Source organism: Marmota monax, unplaced genomic scaffold (assembly GCF_021218885.2).
Source record: "Marmota monax isolate L192 unplaced genomic scaffold, Marmota_monax_Labrador192_F-V1.1 WCK01_AAM20220418_F8-fsc00078, whole genome shotgun sequence".
In the NCBI taxonomy this organism is placed as follows: Eukaryota; Metazoa; Chordata; class Mammalia; order Rodentia; family Sciuridae; genus Marmota; species Marmota monax.
Window position 1 is genome coordinate 3440845 of NW_026694865.1, and position 26526 is coordinate 3467370.

General features: G+C 38.9%; 1 protein-coding gene across 1 annotated transcript; it reads right to left on the bottom strand.

The window, feature by feature from the left end:
* Positions 1-5947: 5947 nt before the first annotated feature.
* Fem1b (fem-1 homolog B) lies at positions 5948-26023 on the bottom strand. The gene is made up of 2 exons (XM_046426617.2): positions 25135-26023; positions 5948-12228 (listed from the first exon to the last, which is right to left on the bottom strand). Exons 1-2 carry the CDS (start codon positions 25380-25382, stop codon positions 10593-10595), a joined length of 1884 nt encoding a protein of 627 aa, XP_046282573.1. The 5' UTR covers positions 25383-26023; the 3' UTR covers positions 5948-10592.
* Positions 26024-26526: the final 503 nt, after the last annotated feature.

Sequence of the window (26526 nt, forward strand, 5' to 3'; positions counted from 1 at the left end):
GTGAGGCACTGACATTGCGTTCTGCGGCAGTGTGTCCAGGTGAGCCACAGCTGCTTTAACAAGGAGGGAGATGGCTCACATGGTGCTAAGTGTGGGGATGGTCTTGCCCACTGCAGGCTCCCTGCAGCATGCCTTCCATGGGGCCACCTGGCCCTTGTCTGCATGACAGCTCCACAGTGGGGCACTGCCAGGGATCCTTCCTCCCTCCTAAGATCACCCATTCCGTCTTTGGCCAGGGTGGATGATTAGAACCCACAAGTTTCACTGTACTGCCAACCCCTTAGTCCCAGCTCTTCTCCTGGGGCTCCCAGGACTCCCGGCCCTCTCCAGCCTGGGGTTCCAGCAGTGATCCTCCCACAGCCCAACCCTGTTTTCTCACACACAGGCTGCTCTTAAACCAAGGTGTCTCCATTCTATTCTTGCATCATTCATTCCTTGGAATCCCAACAAACAGAACCTTACTTCCTCATTACTGAGGACACTCAGAACCAGAGAAGAGACACCCTAGATTCCAGAGCAGAAGCAAGATGGAATCTGGGAGGACTACCTGCCTGGCCACTCACCTTAGCCCAGCCACTCGCCCTAGTCCAGCCTCAGAGGGCCAGATGAGCAACAAGTGGTGAAAATAAAACCTGAATAGCAAACCCCATTTTTCCTTCCAGAATAAAAGAAACATTAAATCATACTCCCTGTCACTCATCACTCTTATGGGGTAACCTGACAAAAAGGAACTGATGAACCCACACTCAAAAGAGCCCCATTTGATTTAGCAGCGGGTCTTCTTTCAAACATCACGTGCGACCACACTGCAGGCCAAACAAAACTACTCTGCAAGTCAGCTGTAGCCCAAAGGCCATCAGAGAGGGAGGCCGGGTCTCTCCCTCCATACTTCCCAGGCCTCACGACAGCCAGATGGCCAAAGGCTGCAGGGCCTGGGAGGCTTGCACCTTGAAGGCCTTTAGCCCCTGCACTGTGGCTCCTTTTTCTCCTTTCTCTTATCAGTTCTCCCTCTCTACACCTATTCGCTCTGACGTAGAAATGTCCAAGGCTGTCCCTGGGAGTGCATGGCAGGGCAGGCAAAAATGTGTAAGAAGGGGCAAGGCCTTGTGCTCTTCCATGGCTGGACACTGCAATTCCCTGGGGTGGGGGGGGGGGCTCTCCAGCCCCTCAGGATTCAGATTTAACTGGCTGGGAGGGGGCCGAAGCATCACGCCTATTTGTTTCAAACTTCAAGTAACTTTGTGCAGAAAGTTGGGCCCAACAGGCAAGTGAACATACAGGCTAGCAAATGAAGAAGTGTGCCGCAGTCTGGCTGGGCACAAATGCCGCAGTCTGGCTGGGCACACAATCACGAGCCACCACACAGCTTGTAGATTCAAACAGCAACTCTTTATTCCCGAACTCACACCAGCCGTCTACAATCACGTTCTGGGGAAATCCACATTCTCTGCCCAAATTCACGTTCTCTGGGCTTCTAACTCCAAAATATACTGTCTGAATCCCATGAGAACTCAAGGGGAACTCAGGCAGCAGGATACGCCCTATTCCCAGCAGGAATAATCTTAAACCTTAAACCTGGAACCTAAACCGGGAACGCCCTAAACACGATTATCTTAAAACCGGGAACACCCTAATCTGCCTTGGTCCTTGAGCAAGGTCACTTACATTCTAATGTCACTGCAACATGGGGTACGCTGGCAAGGAAATTGTCATACCTACTTGGCTAATGGCTCCCAGCAGAAGTGAGAGGTGGAAGCCAGGCGCAGTGGCGCACATCTGTAATTCCGGCAGTTTAGGAGGCTGGGACAGGAGTTCAAAGCCAGCCTCAGCAACGATGAGGTGCTAAGCAACTCTGTGAGAACCTGTCTCTAAATAAAGAATAGGGCTGGGAATATGACTCAGTAATTGAGTGCCCCCGAGTTCAATCTCTCACCACCACTCCTCAAAAAACTGAGAGATTGATGTGCACAAGTGAATTTCTATGTGCAACAAATACTGGGAACCACACTGTCATTGTCAAGGTCCTTCAGGTTAACCTGGCTCTAGTCTGGAATCAGAAAGACCCTCCAGTTACATCAAGTCTCCAGGGTGGGATTTGTTGCAGATTTTACCATTTCCCAATGTCCTTGTAGCCCCAGTGGCTCTGGCAGGATTTGGACACATTTGCTATTGACAAAAGGAGTTGAACAGAAGTCCCTGAAGACAATTTTGGCATTTAGAGGCGAGAAGCCCCAAGTACAACCTCAGAGTACCACTAAAATTCATATTTCAGCTCACAGATGGGTGTTTTCTACCATGTTTTATGTGCTAGTTAATAATTATTTAGAAGGAGCTGCGGGTTAACCCTTGTGCTACCATGAAATATAGCCAAAAGTAGTTCAGTCATGGAAGGGCATTATTGGCCCAACCTGGACACCACTTTGAACAAGCTACTTTGCGCTCCTGTGGCTATAGGACAAGCTAGTTGTAGCAAACTGAAGTGCAAAGAACAAAAAAAAAAAAAAAAAAAAAAATTGGTTTACTCCAGGATTCAGAACTTGTCCCAAGACTTGTAAACCAAATTACCGAGGGGTGGTTTTGGAATTTGGCCCATAGATCATCAGGATTTCCAAGTTCTAGTCTGGTTGTCTGGTAGAAACAGACCTCCAAGTTGGGAAATGAGGTGGGAAAGATGTCCCTGATGATGTCAAGGTAAGACTCTGACCTGGAGCACCTGTAGGACCCTGCCCAGAGACAGCCACATAGACAGGGCCAGTTCTCTGAGAAGACATAGAAACTGAAGGGCAGGCCTTGGTAGATCCAAGAGGCCTCTCCACAGGCTCCAAGGGAAGTGCGTGTCTATTAGGAAATCCCTCAGTTCTGGCCCACTGAGCTGGCGAGGAGAAATGCAGCCAAGTGTTTCTTCTCTGTGGCATTAGGTGGGATGGGCATGCAGGCTGAGGGCTGTCTCAGAAAGCAGATTAGTCAGAGCTGAGCTTCTCCAAGGGTGGCCCCAGAGCCACCTCAATCAGGACCACAGACTAGCATTTCCCCCCAGACCTCACAATTCCCATTTCTGAGGCAAATCTAAGCATGTTAAACTTAAGAGCCAATGATGTAGAGCCATAATATTGTTATCCCTTGTTCTTCAATGTCATTTCTTACATAGCCTATCTCAGCTGATGTTCAGCTGTGCTTGGACCTATCTTGGTGGCATCATAACAGCAAAAATCCAACCAGTGCAAACAGTAGTTTCTTGTGTTTTACTGCTGTTAAAGAAGGTGGCATTTCCTCACAAGGCTGGTACAAGGTAGAAGGGGCAAAATGCTAATAGCATAAAGGTGCAAGGTATCTCACCCTGGGACATGAGAGCTGCTGGGAGATAGTGTGGATCTCTCCTTCCCTAGACCTTTATGGGATAAATGGCTTCCTCCTTTGACATTCAAGAGCAATTAGCCGCCACACTCTCCCAGAATAAAACACAAGACTAGGGTCAAGCCCCTGGCTTCATGCCCCAGGATGCCAAACAATCTGCAACAGAAACAGGGGGCTTAATCACACTCCTTTCTGGCATGATGACTCACTGCACCCAGATTGGAGGTACTCAGGTCTCCCTGCAGGCAGATATGCCTGGGGTGAATTATTACAGCCATTAGCAGTGAAGGATCCTGTTTCATTCCACACACACTTGCCTTGGTCTTTGCTTCAGTTAATGTGGTGCCAGTTCTTTATTTTGCACTGCTTCTTACCATTAAAAAACATCCCCAGGGGCTGGGGCTGTAGCTCAGTGGTGTAACACTTGCCTCACATGTACCAGGCACTGGGTTCGATCCTCAGCACCACATAAAAATAAATAAATAAAGGTATTGTGTACATTTATATCTAAAAATATATTTTAAAAAAAATTCCCAAATTACATCAGCATCTTGTCACGGGGTGGTCAACTCTAGCCAACCACAATATAATCTGCACAGTGCTTCTGTGTCAGGTTATTCTATTAGGTTTGACATCATGCTAAAGTAGGACAGCATGTTCCAAAACAGAAACTGAAACAGGAGCGGAGGAGCTTTGCTGGTATAGTGAAGGTCAGGAGCCATGCACCTGGGCGCTGAAACTTCTCAGTAAGATATGGGATAAACTGTACCTAGCAAACTCATGAGGATCAAAGTAGGGTAGGAGCAGAAAATTATTAGAAAAGGAGGGCACCATTCCTTGACAGACTCATCCATCCTAATCAGTCTCATGTGTTCCTTGCTTTTATCACCCTGGAACGACATCAAAGAACATGTGGCAACTCAATGTGTTCTAAAGGTGGCCCACGCCAGAATAAAATACACTGTAAATTTTTATTTATAAAAATTGAGGAAAAATTGAAAATCAAATTTCAAAAAGGGTCACCTAGCTGACAACAAACCTACATTACATGTATTTAAGTGTAAATAAAGCCACGTTAAAGTGGCTTTGTAAAAACATTAAAATTTCTAAGTATATGTAACAATATAAAAAAACAAACCCAATGGTAATAAATGGAAGGCATTTGTAAGACTTTCATTAAAAATAAAACTTTAAAATTTCTGGACAGAGTGACACATTAAAAAATACTTGACCAAATGGACATATCTTTATTTTTAATGAAAAGACTCAGAACTAGGGCTGGGGATGTGGCTCAAGTGGTAGCACACTTGCCTAGCATGCGTGAGGCACTGGGTTCGATTCTCAGTACCACATAAAAATAAAGATATTGTGTCCACCTAAAACTAAAAAAAAATATTTTAAAAAAAGAAAAAACTCAGAACTATGGAGATGTCCAGTCTCCCTAATCTACTGAGTCCAATCTATTGATTCAATGCTAAACAAAATCATCTCATAATATGATCATATGACACCAATGTTTATCTGGAGAAATAAACATACCCTAGTGGAAAAAAAATTATCCCCACTCAAAAAAAAAAAAAGACAAATGAATACTAGTCCATCTAAGAATACTTAACATTTACTAGACACCTGAATATGGCAAGCACCATATTAAATATTTTAATTACATCCATTTGCTCATCAAAGTCCAAGCTAGATGATATTATCCCAATTGACAAGCAGGATACAAAACTCAGAATCCATAAAACAAATGATAAATTTGACTACATAAAAATATAAATTTCTAATACAAAAACTATCATGTTAAAAAGCAAAACTAAAAACTGTTCAATGACAAAAAATTTTCCTTAAACCTCCAGAGAATTTCTAAAAAAATAGTAAGAAAAAGATCACAATCCAAATATAAGCAAAGGAAATGTAAATGGTCAGTAATTTAAAAAGTGTCCAGCCTCATTAATAATAAAAGAACACAAATCAAAATCACAAAATACTATTTTTGGTAAGTTTCCCTGGCAAAAATAGATAAGCTAATATCTTATGTCAATAAAGGACACGAAGATGGAAGGCAATTTGATAATCTCTTGTCAAGACTTTAAACACTCAGTCATTAAACCAGAAGTTCCAGGGCTAGGAATGAATTTGTTGAATTAATATTACATACAAGGATGTCCACTACAGCATTATTTAAAATACCCAAAACTGAAAACCTAAAAAGTCCATCAGTAAAGATCTGGTTAAATAAATGTTAAGTCCATCCACAGAATTAAATGCAATGAACTTGTTTTTACAAAAAAAAAAAAAAAACATTTATGTTTAGAAATGGAAAAATGCTGGATACATGAAACCAAAAAGAATTTCATCTGCATTTTCAAATGTAAAGAAGTATTACATATATGCACAGAGAAATTCTGGGAAGCTACTCAAAAAATATGATTGCCTCGGTAGAGTCCAAACGGGAACAGGGAAGAGTTGAGAAGGGAACTTTAATATCTGAATTTTTTCCATACACACGTATACCTTCAACAACTTTTTTTTTAATGAACTGCACGAAAAGATCACCTCACATTGAACAATAAAGACACAAACTTCAAGGTAGTTTTTTCAAACATTTACTGAACACAAATACCATTTTTCCTTTTACACAACAAGATTGTTAGTTTCAAATTAGCTGAGCTATTAGGACTGCCAATTGCCATGAAATTAAAAATGATTCTACATGTCACAAACTCAAATAGAAAATGTCATGCAATATATAAATTACTAATAGACTTCTGGTGCAGTCAGCAAGTTTACTATGTTTATTAAAGTCACGTAAGTGTTTTGACAAAAGTGCACAATAGAATGACATCACTGGGTTGTTATAAATCACAGTGAATTACTAGAGTACAACAATGTAGTTCCTCTAGATGGAGGATTGCAGGAAGGGGTGAATATTATGAAGGACAGGGTCTTTTCAATAGGTTCAGCCAGTCAAATTTTTACTCCAAACTATGCACCTCTGAAAAGACTGGATAGGAAAGCTGAGTTGTTTTTCCCCCCTCATCTTTTCTCCTCTACTAAGCAACAACAAAAAAAGCCATGCACAAATTTTACAACACCTGATTAAAAAATAGATACAAAACCTGTGCACTTCATCACTTGACAAAGCTTGCATCTTCGTTCCTTCGTTGTTTTGATTAGGCCATCCATCACATGACTCACCCCTAAATGAAAAGCTGTTAATAATTTAGCAATATTCACCCCTGCACACACATCAAGACACACTCCCCATAACCATCAAATCACTGTCCCTTCCCTGCACATGGACACACAGGTACACACCACAAATCTAGGACTAGAGACCACATTTACTTTACAGCTTTAAAAATGAATATATCACCATTATCAGTGTGGTATTTGTTTCAGAACCCATATCTGGGGAGGGGATACTGTACAAATCAGCCCATCTGAAGGAAGGTTTGGGCAAATCTGCCAGAAATGTCTAAGAAAGCCCTGAAATGTGATACACATATCAAAGAGCTTTCTATTTTCAAAAGATGATACCCAGAACAATGCTGCACATTTTCAGAGTAGGAATGAACACAGCTTAAAACCTTGTGGACTAAAATCTTTTCGTAGAGCAAAAAGGCAGAGTTTTGTTTTCTTTACCCACCTCTCAATGTTACAGGTCAGTGAGAAAATCAAAACACTCATTTGTACATTGATACATATGGTTAGCCTGAAAACGAACATTTCAGGTTTTTCTAGAAATCTACCATAAAAACAAGGACTCTATACTTTCATCCAACTACTCACTAGTTCAACCACTGGCTGCTTCTAAACCAGCAAATCATAATCCCAGATCCAGCAACTCACTCCTCACAATGTCCCATTCCAGAACAAGGAAATTATTCTGCTTGAATCATCCCAAGTAGTCTTATTCAGAGAGTAGCTGCCTCAACTATGGTGAAAACTATTAACAGGGTATCATTCCCTAAAATTTTAATTTTCAAAAACACTTGTCAAATATAGTTGGCATTTAGGGAGCTGCTGACCCCAAATCATATTTTTACTTCAAACAATGTTATCATAACTAAGTCTTCACAATTATCAATTATTAACCAACTATTAAAATAATGAAATAAAACCCTTCTCAGAAACAAACAAGACCAAAGCTTACAGATGGCCCATTTTTTTGATTTGTTTGTTTGTTTGCTTACAGTTCCCACAGCAAAGAACCTTAAAGTAGCTAGGCTGTGGCCTCCCAGAGCAATCCAGGGTGTCAACTGAAAAAAGCCATATTGTCAGATTCAGTTCTTAACGCAAAAATGTGACCCCTTCTTTATCAACTGAGGGGATACATCTGCTGCACATTCCTTGAGTTAAATAGTTAATTTAAATTCAAGAGTTCAATTTCACCAACACAGTTAAAAGCAGAAGACCCACCAAAATTTCACATGATTTGCAAACAAAAGCATCCTCCTGGGCTTCTAGTTCACCCAGATTTATATGAAAATTCACAAGCAGGACAGAGAAATTTTGAGAAAGTCTGTAAAGCTATCAAACAAGAGTTACAATTCAAAGCATAATTCTACCAATAACAAACATCAAATGACAAAGATGGCTGCAAAATGAAGACAGCCTAGAGTTCTCAGTGAGCTGATACAGAACTATTACCTTTCTTACCTATTTATTTTCTTTAAAAAAAAATTAAGTTCACAAAGGATTTGGCTAAACATATATTAAAATAATCCTACCAAAAGCAAATGTAAGAAACAGGCATGTAGTTCACTTGTTTCAAGAAAAGTTTTATACAGGTGGTTCACAATTCATATTGAATTGGTATTACAAGACAGAATTAGATCCTCAGCAAGATAACGCACAATGTACTACTATACTATAGTTTTTAAAAAAGTCTAGTTACCACTAGTACAGTTCATAGTTTATTCCGCTATCTTCAAATTCTTTCTCCAAGTTTGTCAGCATTTCAATGAGCATGATTTACATTATCCAGCATTCAGTCTCCCTTCTTAAAAACTCATTAAATTTTGATGTCTGTCTGAATATGTACATATAATCATTATTCTCATTTTATAAATAAGTAATGTCTAAAATAGTGCTGGTCCTGGGTAGCCAATGGGATGAAATGTTTTTAAAACATGCAATATTATTTGATATTTTAAGTTTTGGTATTAATAATCATATACATTTAAAATGGAACCAAATAAATACTAAGTATCACAGCCATTCCTCAGACTGTCCAATATGCAGGCCTTGTAGACTGAAAAACAAAAGGTCTGATCTGAGCAATGTAAAAGGCATGATTCACTCACCTTGAGGAAGTACATTTTCTCTTTCCGGCCACTGAGAATTGCCAAAAGCAAGGTACAGTATTCCCTCGATTCACACCAGAAGATCAAGGACAGTAATTTCCAAATTAGGGCTTATTTCAATTCCTCCCTTTAAGCCATCCTATAAACCTTCCTTGCAAAATGTCAGGTTAGGAAAATAGAAATCTATTACCATGACAGGATTTACCATCAAAAGATTCCTAACTGAAGCAAGAAGACACACAAAGTAGAAATATAGCAACAGTATCTTACAACTTTGGGGGGGAAAAGCTTTTAAAGTCTCCCCTCCCACCATTCAAAGTATTTCATTTTGTGGGGTATCTCTATTTAAGGCCCTAGGTGCTGATTTTGGCTTGGCCACTGTTTCATACTGATCCAACCGCAATCTCTTTAATAGTTTATAAAACAATATCCACACATAAAATGTTAACTTAAATCTCATAGTTTTTTAAGTTTATATCTGATATTGTGACATCATTATAATGCTTTTCATTAAGGAAAAAAAAAAAAAAGCTGTAGGTCTTCATTTACAGTACCATGCACTATGAGTAGCTAAGGCATTCATTTGGCACTAGAGAGAAAATTACAGATACAGCTAATTTTAATCTCATATCATTTTTAGCATCAATAGAAATAGGTATGTACCTTTTGTTTAATTTCTGTGATGCATAAAAGATAATCACAGAATACTCTTTAGTTTGATAGTTAAAATGCTGCTGATAAATGAAATAAAAAACAAAAGACCTCTGTACAGCCTGTTGGAATAAGTGACATTTTGTGGTGGAAAATTTTGTAGCTCTGACAGAAATACCTTTAAAGTGGTATTGAGAATGATTTCAGCATCAAAAACACTCAATTTCCTACACCACATTAGTGACTTTTCTATTTCTTTAAACAGACTAAGAAAGTGAGATAAATCAAAAATATCCTGGTTCCTTTTCATTTGTCATAAACACCTTACCAGGGAAGCACAAATATATGTCCTCAGGAAAAGTAGCTTCCAAATTTTAAGATACAAGAGGAAAGAAAGAGGGGACAAAAATAGAATGTATAACTACATTGTGACAATTTGTTTCATAAGAAAACAGCATTCATAATTTTTACATGTCTGAGAACTGAATCAAATGCAGATGGCTGCAATTTAGATAAATTACATTAAAACAAAGACTTCAAATAATTCAAGCCTAAAGGCAAAGAGTCCATCAGTATTCTCTGAAAAGTTGGTTTAAGATTATCACTTTGAATATATACTACCCAGCATAATTCAACAATTTCAATGTATTTAATTTTATAAATCTGTAGCTATTATTAGCACTTTTGTTTTCAGATTAATCTGAAGCTATACTTTTTTTAAGTCCTTCTGATGTTAAAATGTGTTGTATCACTTCACATACATTATGGAAGAGTGAAAACTATCTACAGCAGTTTGGCATATGCAGAACACCTGGATCTCCCATTACTTTTAATGTTCCTTTGTAGTTGTTTTTCCTCCATGAAATCCTCGAAACCGCTGCATGGATAACACACTGACATAGGCTAAACAGAAATACTTTTTGTAGGCAGCTGTTTAAAACATTATCAACTTGAAATAATAAATGTCCCTCATTTGTTACACAAACAGAATATTTTATATTCATTCCTTAAAAAAAAAAAAAAAAGACAAATAGTTAAGTGACCAATATCCAAACACCTTAATTATAGTTACACCTAAACAATGTGGCTTTGCTTAAAGTGTTTGAAATCAATTACCATATGAGGCTAGAAGACCAAAGACAGAACTAAGGAAGGGTGGGTTGAAAGGAAAAGTGGTGGAAAGAAAAGTAAAATTTATGAACACATAATTCTATTGTCTGTGATTAAAGTCCTTTACTTTAGCACCACATTAAACGATTTTACATATCCAGTCACTTAATGAAATCCAACAAATTCTTCAAGAGTTCTGGGGATCTGGTCTTGATAGTTAATGTCATTAGCCCGAACTGCTCGGGCAGCCAGGCACTTGAGACTCATCTTCATTTGAGTTTTGAGTAGTATTTCAGATACCCCAGTTGTACTTTTGTCTAGTGGAGTCTTATTCTGCTTATTTGTCATGTCGGTGTGAGCGCCAGCTTCAACCAGGCTAATGATGATAGAGTGTAAGGTCAAAAAATCACTGATGGGCCTGTTGTACTGAACGATAATATGAAGGGCACTGTTTCCCTCATTGTCCACAGCATTCACCTCAGCACCACAGTCCAGCAGGAGCTTTGTGACAAGTGCGTTTGGAAAACTGCAGACATCATTGGTGTGGAAATCATCGACTGGGGTATTCGAGTTGACAGCTAGATGCAGCAGGGTGAAACCTTCACGAGTTCTGGGGTCAAGGTGAATCAGGTTGTAGATCTGCTTGTTAATTTTGCGCTGATCTTCTTCACTGCAATGTGTTTTGGTGGAGATGCACACTAAATACAGAAAGGTATAGAGATTACATTCGTAATTGTCCATAGCATTGTGGACATCAGCATCTGGGATATTTTTTACTCTGTTCATACTTTGTTCTATTTCCAAAACACTACATCTCAAAACACATTCTATGTCTGGGGCCTTCACGGTTTCATTCAAATGTATCATCTGTGAGAAAACTTGGGCAAATCGAAGAAGATCTTTGTGGGTATTCCTGTTTCCTTTCTGTCTGAGGTGGAGCGCATGAAGCCACAGCTTGATACACTGTTCAAATTCCATATTATCTGCATAAACAGCCCCCCTGTAAATGATGGGGTGGGAAACATCAATGTTGTCAGCACCTAAAATCCGTTCCCGAACTATAAGGCCTTCCATGTGAAGAGCATCTCTGTCTTGTCGAATGGATTCCAGTTCCTGAGGGTTTCTACATTCAGTTCTATTCCCATAAGCATGGATTGGTGGCAGAACCTCTTTTTCAAGAATGTTATCACCATCTTGAAACCTCTCCAACATAGCTAAATATAAATAGTGGTATGTCTTCATGATGTCATAGTTCTCACGGTCATTGGCAAAGGAGGCACCCAAGAGTTCCAAAGCTTCGATCCGACTTCTTCGGTCACAATCAGCATGAGACAGCAATAGTTCAACAACATCAGCTTTACAGCTTTCAGCAGCTACTTTCAATGGTGTCATCCCATGGCCATTCACGACTATAGCAGCTCGCCATTTTATCAGCTCTTTCACAATATCTATGTGCCCAGCTTCAGCTGCAAAGTGCAATGCTGTGGCTCCACAATGTGCTTTAGCGTTGGGGTCAGCGCGTTGCTCTAACAGATATCTGACCACATCAGTGTGTCCCTTATATGCTGCGATCATTAGGCAGGTGTTGTCATACTTGTTGGCAATGCTGATGTTGGCATTATTTTCAACCAAATATTTCACAATGTCCAGTCTGCCATCAAAGCATGCTGCCCGCAGCGGGGTTGAGTTGGTTACTGTGGTATGGTTCACGTTGGCTCCATGGCTGACTAGAAGTTTAACGACTTCAAAATGTCCTGCTCCTGCAGCACACCAAAGAGCAGTGGCACCATCAATGACATACCTGAATATAAAAAGAATAAACAATTAGGTAATAGAAATCAGATGCCCTAACATAAGTTTAAAAGATGTATTCATCTGCACTGATAAGGCATCCCTCTCCAGAACAATAATAAAATATTATTTCTGGTGAACACAAAAACAGGCAATTTTGGGCTGGGGTTGTGATTCAGCAGTAGAGTGCTTGCCCAGTATATGCAGGGACCTGGGTTCAATCCTTAGCACCACATAAAAATGAATGAATGGAAAAAAGGTATTGTGTTCAACTTCAACTGAACATATTTAAAAAAAAAAAAAAAAGGAAATTTCAATAAATGTATTACTATCACTGTTATTTTTAAAGCTCCTGTGTGTGTGTGTGTGTATGTGTGTGTGTGTGTGTGTTGCTGAGAACTGAACCCAGGTCCTAATGCATGCAAAGCAAGCACTCTACCACTGACTTACATCCCCAGCCACCTAAAGCATATTTTTTAAAAAATATTTATTTAGAAGTAGTTGGACAATACCTTTATTTTGTTTATTTATTTTTATGTGGTGCTGAGGACTGAACCCAGGGCCTCGCCCATGCTAGATGAGAGCTCTACCACTGAGCCACAATCCCAGCCTGGCTAAAGCATATTTTTAAAATAAACTGAAGAATTGCCCACTTGCTATTAGCAATAAGCAAAATAAATTTCAGAAAAAAACTAAAATTGTAGGAAGGTTTGTAAGATCTTTTCCACCAAGTTGATATTGTAGCTCTTAAAAACACAGCAGTCTCCCTTCATTAGGAAAACCCTACTCCCTACAATAACAATGTATTAGATACTGCTTTCAGGTGTGTGGGGGAAAAGCAGATAATATGTTCACTTTGTGAAATTATTATGTACTTATAATTAACGGGGGTTTTTTTTGTGAATAGTATGCCCCAATTTGAAACATTTTAAATGTCTGTGTGTATAAATGTATATATTATGTTTCTACTTGTGTTCCTCAAACAAACTATTATTGGGGATTTGAAAGGGAGAATACTAACAGCAAAAAACAACTAGTACTTCCAGAGAACCAAACAGGTTACCCTATATGATGGGACTTTGTGACTCCGTATTCACCACCTACTCAACTTACTGAACCTCATACGTGCTAAGGTTGCTACCTAACATATAAAATTAGACTCTTGCCAGAAGTACAATCTTTCCCACTTTTCCACTTTAAATTTTTTCCCAATTTTTGTTTTGTTTTGTTGTTATTGTTTGTTTGGGGGATTAAACCTAATAGCACTTGACCACTGAGCTACATCCCAGTTCCTTTTCATTTATTTTGAGACTGGCCTGGAACTTAAGATTCTCCTGCCTGAACCTCCCAAATCACTGGGATTACAGATGTTTACCATTACACCCAGCTCATTTTCTCAATTTTTAATCCTACTACTGATCATAAGTCCTAAAAAGTAGATATTTTCCAGAGCAATTCAGATCTACTATGCTATAAAACTAATAAGTACACATGCAAGTGTTAAGGAAAAAAGTCAAAGAATTATTCACAAAGGAATTAAGTCTACATAACAAAAATCTCACTAATGAGCTTCCCACTGCACAATCTTATGTTTTAAGGTTTTACGTCAAATTTATTTGCCATGAAGTGAAGAAAGAATAAGCTCCCCTTGGTGCTATGCTTTGAATGTGTCAGTTCGAAAATCCAGGTGTTGCCAATGTGAGGTAGAGCTTTTAAGAGATAAGTAGGTGATTGAGGGCTCCTCCCTTCCCAAATGAATTAAGACAAGTAGAAAAGAGCTTCATGCAGTGGTTGGTTGGTTGGTTGGTGACTGGCCTTCTGCCTTCTACCTTGTAAAGACAATATTTCATTCCTCCTCTCTGAAGAATTCCAGCCCTCACTCACAACCAAACCTACCAGTACCTCAATCTTGACTTTCCAGCTTCCGGAGAAATGAATTTCCATTCTTAATAAATTACCCGACTTGGGTTCTTGTTATAGCAGCATAAAATTGACTAAGATGTATAAAATAGTTTAACCTTGGTTAACACCACCACAAAAAACATCACCCAATATCACTTTTGCTAGAAACAAAACACCCATTCATAATTCAAGCAATTATTTTTTTCAGTTTCAAATTATTACACAAAATGGAGCGGGCATGGTGGTGCACACCTATGATCCCATTGGCTTAGGAGGCTGAGTCAGGAGGATTGCAAGTTCACAGCCAGCCTCAACACTGGTAAGACCCTAAGCAACTCAGTGAGACACTGTCTCTAAATAAAATTTAAAACAGGGCTAAGGATGTGTCTCAGTGGTTGAGTGCCTGCCCCTGAGTTCAATCCCTAGTACCCTCCTCTCAAAAAAAAAAAAAAAAAAAAAAATTATTACACAAAATGTCTATAAGTACAAGTCTTCTCAGCTGGCAATGTTTATCTATAAGGAGGAGAGTAGCACTAACTAGAAAGTCTTGAAGGTGTAAAAAATGTCCTCGTATGTTGATCTGGGTGGTAGCTACCTGGATGAATATTTACAGAAAAATATTCAGCAAACTGGACACTTAAGATATGTGCATTTTACTATATGATAATACTCAAAAATTAGAAGAATTCTGAAATTTCTTTTTAAATTTTTATTTTTAAAAATGTTATTTGGGGACTGGGGATGTGGCTCAGCAGTAGAGTGTTCGCCTCGCACGCGCAAGACCCTGGTTCGATCTTCAGCACCACATAAAAATAAATAAGAGAAATAAAGGTATTGTGCCCAACTACAACTAAAAGATAAATCTTTTTTAAAAAATGTTATTTGGTCTGCACTTGCCTAGCACTTGCAAAGCCCTGGGTTTAAACCCAATCTCTTTTGAAACAAAGAGAGAAAGTCCATCTAATTATTAACTGATTTTTAAGAAATAAAGAATCAGTAAATTAAGATATACCAGTGGTGTGTTTTATTAATAGTTGCCAACTGTACCTACGGCCAAGAGTTCAGTTCAATAAAAACTCATTTACTATAATTATAAATACAAATTTCAATAAAACATTTTCACCGTCAACAAAAAATGCCATTTGCAACATCAAAAATATCAATACCTAGTCATAAACCAAATGAAAAACGTGCAAAACATCTACACTTGAAACTATAAAACACTCCAGAGGCTAACAGAAGAAAACCCAAAATAAATAGAGAAATGATTCATGTTCATGGTACTGAAGACACCATAGTGTTCAGATGTGAATTTTCCACCAAAAAAATCTACACATCTGATAAGATCAAAATCTTAGCAGATGGGCTGGGGATGTGGCTCAAGTCGCACTCACCTGGCATGCGCGGAGCGCTGGGTTTGATCCTCAGCACCACATAAAAATAAAGACGTGTCCACAGAAAAACTGAAAAATAAATATTTAAAAATTCTCTCTCCTCTCTCTCTCTTTAAAAAAAAAAAATCTCAGCAGATTGTGTGTGTGTGTGTGTGTGCATGCATGGGCACATTCACATGTATAGAGAAATAAACAGGCCAATTCTAAAAAGTATACAGAAATGCAACCAAGGCAATCATGAAGAAAAATAAGGTTGGAGGACTAACTACAGTAATTAAGAAAAGCATGTCACTGGCACAAAGACAGAGAAAACATATCAATAGAACAAAAAATTCTAGAAATGGACTCACACGTGTAAGAATCACTTGGTTTATGACAAAGGCTCCAGGGAAATTCAGATAGAAAGTATGACCTTTTTAATAAATAGTTCTGGTGCAACTAAATAACCTCTGTGGCAAAAAAAAAAAAAAAAAAATTAGCCTTGACTTCTATCTCACGCTATATACAAAATAACAGTAATATAAACCTTTAGACAAAATACAGTACCCCTTCATGTTCAAAACACTAGAAAAAACCAGGGACAGTAGGAACATACCTCAACATCACAAAAGCTATATATGCTAAACCCAAAGCAAACATCATTCTAAAATGGAGAAAAATTGAAAGCATTCCCTCTAAAAACTAGAACAAGACAAGGATGCCCTCTTTCACCACTTCTATTCAACATCATCCTTGAAACTCTAGCCACAGCAATTAGACAGGAAAAACAAATTAAAGGAAAATGAATAGAAAAAGAAAAACTCAAAGTATCTCTATCTGCCAATGACATAATTCTACATTTAGAAGAGCCAAAAAATTCCACCAGAAAACTTCTAAAACTCATAAATTAATACAGCAAAGTACAGGATATAAAGTCAACACCCATAAATCAAACATGTTCCTATACATGTTACAAATCTACTTAGAAAAATTAGGAAAACTACCCACTCACAATAGCTTCAAAAAAATAAAATACTTGGGAATCGATGTAACAAAAGGGGTAAAAGACCTCTACAATGAAAACTACGGAACACTAAAGAAAGAAATTAAAGAAGATCTTAAAAGATGGAAAGACCCCCCCCGTCCCCATGCTCCTGGATAAGCAAAAATTAATATTGTCAAAATGGCCATATTACCAAAAGTATTATACAGATTTAATGCAATTCCTATTAAAATCCCAATGATATTCTTCATAGAACTAGAAAAAGCAATTCTGAAATTCATTTGAAAAAAATAAAAAACCCAGAATAGCCAAAGCAATCCTCAGCAAGAAGTGTAAAGCAGGAAGTATCACACTACCAGACCTTAAACTATATACTACAGAACCATACCAAAAACAGCATATTGACACCAAACAGACATATAGACCAATGATATAAAATAGAAGACACATAGACAAACCCACACACACACAAAAAAATACAGCTATCTCATACTAGACAAAGGCACCAAAAACATTCACTGGAGAAAAGACAACCTATTCAATAAATGGTGCTGAGAAAACTAGAAATCCACATGTAACAAAATGAAATTAAACCCCTTTTCTTACCCTGCACAAAACTCAAAGTAGATCCAAGACTTAAGCACTAGATCAGAGACCCTGCCTCTAAGAAAAGAAAAAGTAGGCCCAAATCTTCATCATGTCAGCTTAGGACCTGACTTACTGACTTCCTTACCAAGACTCCTAAAGTATAAGAAGTAAAATCAAGAATCAATAAATTGAACAGATTCAAACTAAAAAGCTTCTTCTCAGCAAACAAATCAATAAGAAGAGAGAGCCTACAGAATGGGAGAAAAATCTTTGTCACATGCACCTGAGACAGAGCATTAATCTCCAGGATATTTAAAGAACTCAAAAAATTTAAAATAACCTAATCAATAAATGGACTAAGGAACTGAACAGACACTTCACAGAAGAAACAATCGATCAACAAATATATGAAAAATTGTTAACATCTTTAGCAATTAGAGAAATACAAATCAAACTACTCTAAGATTTCATCTCACCTCAATCAGAATGGCAATTATAAAGAATACAAACAATAAATGTGGGCAAATATGTTGGGGAAAAGGTACACTCATACGCTGCTGGTGGGAATACAAATTGGTGCAACCATTAGGGAAGGTGGTTTGGAGATTCCTCAGAAAACATGAAACAGAACCACCATTTGACCTAGCTATTCCATTTCTCAGTTTATACCCAAAGGACTTAAAATCTGCACATTACAGTGATGCATCTCAATTCACAATAGCTAAACTATGGAACCAACCTAGGTGCCCTTCAACAGATGAATGGATTAAAAAAATGATACACACACACAATGGATTATTACTCAGCTGTAAAGAAGAATGAAATTATAGCATTTGCAGGTAAATGGATGGATGGAAGGAGCTGGAGAATATGATGATAAGCAAAATAAGCCAATCCCAAAAAAACAAAAGCCAAATGTTTTCTGATTAGTGGATGCTAATTCACAATGGGGTTGCAAGGAAGGGTGCTAGGGAAGAATAAAATTATTTTAGGTAGAGGGGAGTAAAGGGAAGGCAGGGGGTATGAAGTAGCAAAGATAATAGAATAAATCAGACATGATTACCTTATGTACATATGTAACTATACAACTGGTGGAATTCTACATCATGAATAACCAGAAGAATGAAAAATTATCCAATACATATAATGCATCAAAGTGCATTCTACTGTCATGTATAACTAATTAAAACAAATTGTAAAAAAAATTAAAAATATTAAAAAAATATAAACCTTTAATGTGAAAAGCAAACAGTAAGGGCTTTTTTAAAAGAATAGACACTTTGATAGGGACAGCATCACACGCCTATAATTCCAGCTACTTGGGGGGTTGAGGCAGGACAATAGTAAATTTGTGGCTAACCTCAGCAACTTAGCAAGAACGTGTCTCAAAATAAAAAATAAAAAGAAGTGCAGATGTAGGGTAGAGTACCACTAAATTCAATCTCTAGTATCCCCAACCGCATCCCTCTTCACACAAAGAATAGACTTAGTGACCTTGGGAATTGATCATTAATTTCTTAAACAATTCACAAAATTATTATTAATCATAAATGACAAAGTGATTTACTGCACTTCAGTGGGAAAAAAAAGGAATTTCTTTCTTTTTAAATATTTGTTTTTTAGTTGTAGTTGGACACAATACCTTTATTTTTATTTATTTATTTTTATTTGGTGCTGAGGATAGAACCCAGGGCCTCGCACGTCCTAGGCAAGCGCTCTACCGCTGAGCCACAATCCCAGCCCAAAAAAAAGGAATTTCCATTGATCAAAAGACTTTAAAAAGTGAATAAGCAATCCATCCATTGTGAGACGATATCTGCAATAGACATATTTGCCAAATCAATAAGAAAAAGGCAAACAACCTATTTTTTAAAAAAAATGAGATATAGGACTTAACAAGTAGGCTTCACAGAAGATTTCCAAATGACCACTACGAAAAGATACTCAAGATAATTCCTCACCAGAGAAATGCAAACTAAAACTAGTACTGTCCAACACATACCCACCAGAAATGCTAGAATTAACAAGACTGATAGGACAATACTAAGTGTAGACCAGGATGCGGAGCAACTGAAACTCTTGATACTGGCAGAAACTGCTGGTACAAATGTAATTTGGTTCAATCTCTCTGGAAAAACTGGCACTATCCATTAGTTAAACATCTACCTATTTTATGCCCAGCATTTCTTCTTACTTCTCCTTAATATGTACCAAAGAAAAATGAATGCAAATGTCTACCAAAAGACAAATATAAAAATATTCGTAAACGCTTTATTCATAAAAGTGAAATATTGAAAATAACCAAAATATCCATTAAGTAGAAAATGGATAAACTGAAGTATTTTCATGTAGCATTAAAGAAATTAAGTCACATGCTACTGTTACATGGACGCATCTCATAGATACTGTATTAGCACAAAAAGCTAAAAACATAAGAGCATACTGAATGATTTCATTTACAGAAGCTCAAGTACAAACAAAACTAACCTACAATAATAGAAGTCAGAATAATCATTACTTCTGGGAGGGGAAAAGGGAGAAATTGAGAAGGGGCATAAAGGAAATCGTTAGGGTGATTAAAATATTAATTAACATTAATATTAGCTTTAATCAAGAAAGTGATTAAATGCATTTAAGGTTCATGTACTTCGCTAGATGTTATACTTTAATTCGTGTGTGTATGTGTATGTGTATGTGTGTGTGTGTGTGTGTGTGTAAACAGGAGGCACAAATGGCTTTAAATAGTTTCAATGACTACAAATGTTTTATATCAAAGATTTTCAATATACCAAGCACTGTATTAACCACTTAATAATGCAATAGATCTCATTTAATCTTTACAGTTACAATGACCCAATGAGGTAGATACTATCATTATGTCCATTTTACAAATATAACTGACAGGTTTACTTGAGATTGAATATACAAAAGTACTTTGAGTATCATAAAATGCACCCAATGGAAGGAAACATAGTACATGTTACTGTTCAAACACTTGTTTCAATTTAAAAAGCAAATTTTCCAAACTGATTATTAATATAATCTACCAAAAACCAAATACATAGTTATGTATGGTTATATTTAGATGGTTAGTTACAATATTTCCTTGCTCTGGTTTTTAAAATATAAAGTTACTCACATTATATAATATGAATCTAAACTACTTAAAACTCAAAAAAATGTTACATTAAAATAGGCACTCAGGGGCTGGGGTTGTGGCTCAGAGGTAGAATGCTTGCCTAGCATGCATGAGGCACTGAGTTCGATTCTCAGCACCACATAAATATAAAATAAAGATATTGTATCCACCTATAACTAAAAACAAATACTAAAAAAAAAAAAAAGGCACTCACACTGTCTTTAACTCTAGTAAATAAAGTATTACCCTTTTAAAGAGAAAGAGAAAAAGTGATTAGAATATTTTTTACCTCAAACTTCCCAGAATCTATGATAAAGTAAAATACTAAACTACAAGTATGTACTTCCCTTGGTTTTCATAATGGAAACTATTTGGTCAGTTTAATCTTTTTGTTGGAATAGTCTAATCAGTTCCATTTTTTCCTTTTAATTCTATACAGTAATGTCACAGAAACCTCAAAAAAGTTCCAATTAACTTTTTAGCAACATTCACTAAGTTACTATGAAAGAAACCATAGAAAACAATCTTTCCAGTCACAGTCCAAAACTATAGTGCAAATTCTCTATTATGCTTCATCTTATAATAAAAAAACTATAATCTTATATTCACCTTTTCAAACAAAAAGTAAATAAAGTATTTCTTACTTCTTAAGACCACAGAAAGTTTTCACAGTAAGAGATAACTTTTTTTTAATATTTTTAGTTGTCAATGGACCTTTTATTTATTTATATGCAGTGCTGAGAATCGAACTCAGTGCCTCACACATGCTAGGTAAGTGCTCTATCCCAGCCTAAGAGATAACATTTCTAATCACAAGGCTAAGCACACCAATCTCCAGATTCAATGTGAACTACAAATGCCTAGTTCAAGCATTTGAAATGCAAATAAAAATTCATTAAATGTATATGGTCAGCACTTTATTTTAGCTAAAGTCCTTAATATCACTTATTACATCAAACGTAGTTCCTTCAAACATATATTGGCAAGGACTTTCTAAATGTAGTCAGATGATGGTGTGCCACAAGCCTATCCTACACCTGGACATTTATGAATAGTATTAGTACTAACACTGACTTTAAATGTAAGGGCACTCAATAAAAAGCTTCAGCATTCTCACAGGTCCTGTTCTCCCCATCCATGTCAGCAATCCTCCTCAATGACAGGTGGTCCCCACAAATACTGGCAGAGAGCAGTCAGACCTCAGTCCAGCACAATATTCCATGGTCACATGACACTATTCCTTTAATCTGTTCCACACCTACAACATTCTTAGCAGCTTCCCATTCTCCAACTACAGGTTCTTCTTTCATTCTCACTCATGACTTTTCTTCTTGCCCAGTCACTTATGTCAACTTTGGTACTCATGTGTTAAGTCATAAGTAAAATAATATCAAATATTGTTCCTAAGAAAAAGCAAACAAGAACTGAAATTATCAATATGGGGCTTAATACAGGTGGTGTTCCCCTCCCCCCCTTAAGTCTCAATTGAATCCAGTTTGGTTTCCTAAGGTATTACAAAATAAGGTATTATAAAAAAAAGTTTTAGGCAGAATACATACTTTAAAAAAATATATATATATATATGTATATATATATATATATATATATATATATATATATATATACTTTTATACAATAGTTATTTAATTTTGTCCCTCCCTTTCACACACATACATACAAAACACAGCAAACAAACTCATAACTAAAGATACTGTTGCAGGAGCTGGGGTTGTGGCTCAGGGGTAGAGCACTCATCTAGCACATGCAAGGCCCTGTGTTTGATCCTCAGCACCACATAAAAAATAAAGGTATTATGTCCAACTACAACTAAAATAAAATAAAAGGTACTACTGCATGGGCTGAAGCTAAGAAATGAGTCATTCTAAAGACAAATACCAAGTGAATAACAGAAATCATAAAAAAAAAAATATTAAGAGCAGGAGAGATGGTGAATAATTTGGCCAAAACTCGTGCAGATGGTATGCAAATAACTAAAAATTAGAAAGTTATCTATTTCACACATAAAGAGAATATGTTTGTTAGTGTCCATTGTCTATGGGTCTCAACTGCCAAGAGAAGATAAAGTAGAGGAATTGGCAAAGTACTTTCAATAAGCCAGCACTAGGACAGGGGGTTCAGCTCAGAAGTAAAGCCCTTGCCTGGCTTGCACAAGGCCCTGAGTTCCATCCGCAACACACCTCAAAACACAAAACAAAAGCCAGACCCAAAGGACTGAGTGAGCTTCATACTGTTAACACCACTCAGGCTAACATTTTCACAGTATCTGAGAAAGTGCAAAGACAAATTATCACATTTACAAATAATCTTTTCTGGTTCTGAAATGCAAAAATCATTTTGGGATAAACTCCAAAATAATCCCACTAACTGGCATGAGGGCTTGAAAGGTGGCCATAAACTTCGATTCTTCTCTTTTATCAATTAATTGATAAGTTCCTCAAAAGTAGAAACCTTATAATTTCCTCTTTATACTCAAAAGAAAGTGATTCAGGGTTAGGCCTACCACGGCATTTAGTAAATAAAATAAATACTAGACTACTTCAACATAGCAGCTAATAAATTCACAGTTGTAATAATCTATAAGCTAGATTATAGTTTACAGAGTCAAGAAACCTCCGAGAAAATGGCAAATGGTGGAAATGTTTGAAACTGCAGTTTTGCCAGTTTTATTCTTTATATTTTACACAAGGATCATTAAAATCTGGTCCCCACCTCTTTCCAGTCTCCCACAATCTCTTTTGTAATTGCCCCATCTTAAATTTTTTCTTGCAATAGCAATGAAACATTTGTCACTGCCAGTGCACCAAGCAGCTGTCCCTCTTCTACATGTCTACTCTCTTTAAAGCCCAGCTCATAATCACCTCTTCAGTGAAGCCTTCCATGATCCCCACCCCCACTGCAAAGCTGCGCACTCTCCCTGTTTTCCCTCAGTAATCCAAAGATTTCTAAGTCTAAATGGCAAAGCATCTGATATTACTCATTCATATATCTATTTCTCCCCCTATACATACTGTCATCCTCCACAGTGGGAACACTATGTCATTTGTCTCTATATACCAATACCTAGCTACTACAGAGTCTGGCACACAGTAGGTGTCCAATATATGTTTGCTTGCTACACCCCTTAATTTCACTGGCCAGTGCAGAATACTGGACAAGGTAAGCCACTAAACACACTCAATGCTATATTTCTAGTCATTTCAGGTTATTTTAATTGCCTCCTCAAAATAGCTTTGATGATCCAAGAAGATACCAATAAGCAAAGCCTTTCTAACTTCTTTAGAAAACTATTTTCTCTCCTGACTGTTCTCTCTTATCCACATTAGCAAGCTCATTAGCAGTAGTGTTCCCTGTAGCTGTTATTGCAGAGAATCATATCTTAATGGATACATGTGCCTATATAGCTGGAATGATGCTGGAAGTTCATTCTGCTTTACTCCTGCTCTAGGAGTAGGTAAAGCTATGAGAACGCAAGAAGTTACAAAAAAAAAAAAAAAAAAAAAAAAAAACAGAGAAGCTAGTAAGGGGAAGCACGCATGAAACAGGCTGCCATCTTTAGTCAACACCATCTTCTTAATGGTCCCAGAGATAAGCCACCACCCATGGGCTATCATGGGTTAAGATGTTAACACTCTAAAACATTTCCTCTTATCTAAAACAGAATAAAAAGCTTTTATTAATTAAACCTAAAACAGAATCAACCAAGGGCTGGGGTCATAGTTCAGTGATGGTAGGCTTGCCTGGAACATGTGAGGCACTGGGTTGGATCCTCAGCACCACATAAAGATAAATAAATAAAATGAAAGTATTGTGTCCATCTACAATTAAAAAATATTTTTTTAAAAAAGTCAACCAAAATTAACATGTCCTGGTCATCTTGAAAAAGCAATGTTTTTTCAATGGGGTTTTAAGCAGGTAATTTTTTATCACCAAAACTAAGCATGCATCATTTTTTATGCTTAGACGTCATCTACTTCAAAAGAAGAAAATGCTAAAAAAGCCTACCCACTGGTATGAGTCAATAAAAACCAATGCAATCAATGATGCAAAACCTTTATGCAGTTGTAATCTATAAAAAAAATTTTAAATCCTCCAGCACAGAAAAGAGGATAACATAAAACCTGACAATTCTGTTATTATCATATCCCAAAGTATGTTCAATTAAACTCAAAGAACAAATTTTTAACAGTGACAATATAAATTTCTGAACTCCCCACCTCAAATTTCAACAGTAACTAATCAAGCTTCCCCACATCATCACATGTACTTTAACAATGGCACCATCTTCTACATCAGGTCCAGTGCCACTTTTTAGCCAACATATCAATCCCAGCAATGTGGAAGACTCGAAAGTCATGTCTTGAGATGTCTGGCTGCGTGACAATCCCTCAAGAGACTGCAGCTGCTTCTGGTTCTAGAGACTCATTTTGACATAAAAGCCTCAGCAATCTGCTGGGGGCTTTATCGGCCCACTCACATGAAGGGGAGAAACTGGGTGGCCAAATAATCCATTAGAGGTCTTCAGTTTTAATTGCTGACCTCGTTAATTTCTGATCTCCATTACAACGCCAGTACTGATAAAGGTAAAACCTGGAATCGCAGCTACCCCTCCACACCGCTTGTTCACGGACTACCTAGTAGAGAAGACCATTAGATCAAGACTGAGGGTGTGGCTCTCCATCTACAGAGGGAATAGGGTAGAGACAGATGAAGATAGGCAGCAAAATATGGGATGCAGTGTTAACCCTAGGAGATGAATTGGGCACTTAGTAGGACTGGAGGAGGTACAAGAAAGGAGAAGTGAGTACCCACATGAAGGAGGGTGAGGGAGGGCAGGGTCCATGAACTGGGTCCGCGGGCATCAGAGGGGAGGCTGTAGTTTGGTATACCTACCCGTCGAAGCGGACGGTGCCAGTCTGCTGGGTCTGCACACGGTAATGTTCTAACAGCAAGCGCACCACCTTGGCGTGCCCATTGCGGGCTGCGATGATGAGGGGCGTGGATCGCTGCCCTCCCTGCTGGCTGACATAGCCGAGCAGATAGCGGATATCGCTTTCAGACCGGTTGAGAAGCAAGGCGGCCAGAGTCAACACCTTGCCCTCGCTGGCCGCCTTGTATACATAGCCAGCCAGGCCCTCCATGGCCGCCGCCAACTCCAACACCCGTTTGGTCGCCACCGCTGCTGCTGCCTTGCGCCCCCGGAGGCCGCGTTCGCCAGCACTTCAGACCCGGGCCCTCACAGCCCATTCAACAGGGCGCCGTCGCCGCCGCCGCGCCCAGGCAGCAGCGCGGCCCGGGGAGGGCGGAGACGCAGGGGTGGCCGAGTGCCGCAGGGGCACGTCTGCGACCCGGCCCCGGCAGGGAGGAGGGCGGTCAGGGCCGCCCCCAAGGCCCCAGGCGCCGGCCCTGGGCCGAGGAGATCTCCATGGCGGCCGCCGCCCCGGGCCTCAGGCCGGACCCCTCCTTCCTGCGGGATGCGACAGGCGCGTGCCCGAGCTACGGGTCGCCAGCGGAGCCCCGAGAGGGCCGCGCGCGCCCTGGATGGCGAAGGATGGGCGCGCCTCACCCGACCCGGCCCACCCAGCCTAAGGCCGAAAACTGCCTCCGCCTCTGCTCTCCGCCGTCCCTGGCTGGAAGAAACCCGCAAGCGCTCGCCCACCGGAGCTCAGAAGTGCTGGGCACAGTGCAGGGTTTGCTGACCCACGCGTGGGTGGCCCCGGAGAGACGCTGAACGCTTCCGAAGGATCAGCGCCGGAACTTGGGGCGGGAGGCGGGCGAGCCTCCGCAGACAGGGCCGGGAGGGGGGGGGGAGGGAGGAACGGTTAAGTGGGGTGTCTCTTCCAAAGCCGACCGGCCAGCAAACGAGGCCTTGATGAAGAAAGGTTCTGCTACGCGGAGTTGGCGCATCCCGGATTCCGGCGTGTGTGTCCTCATTGCCCTTGAAGCGTGGGGTTTCCTCCTCGCCCCCTCACGAGACTGGGACTTCCTGGCTAGGGAGGGGGTCGGAGTGAAGGCGCTGAACTAGTGGGTTAGGGATTCTACTCCCACTTTATTATAGACATTGCTGGACCCCTCTCTGTCCCTGATCCAGGAGTCTGGGGAGGAGGTAGCAAGCTCCCCGAGGATCCATTTTAGGAAAAGGGCAGCTATCCGAACCCCCAACATGTAGGAGGGCCTGAGAACCGCAACTGCACCAGACTCTGAGAAGGGACAGGAAGTCCAGCATGCCCTCCAAGGAGAGGCAGATTAAGTGGGTGAGGAAGGTGGGGAGAGAAGGGAAACTGC

What these genes read in the sequence shown, in the direction of transcription:
- Fem1b (XM_046426617.2), bottom strand. Translation starts at nt 25,382, where the DNA reads ATGGAGGGCCTGGCTGGCTATGTATACAAGGCGGCCAGCGAGGGCAAG. An exon ending in GGCACCGTCCGCTTCGACGG is followed by an intron (nt 12,229 to 25,134) that starts GTAGGTATACCA and finishes TTTTATATTCAG; the next exon opens with GTATGTCATTGATGGTGCCA.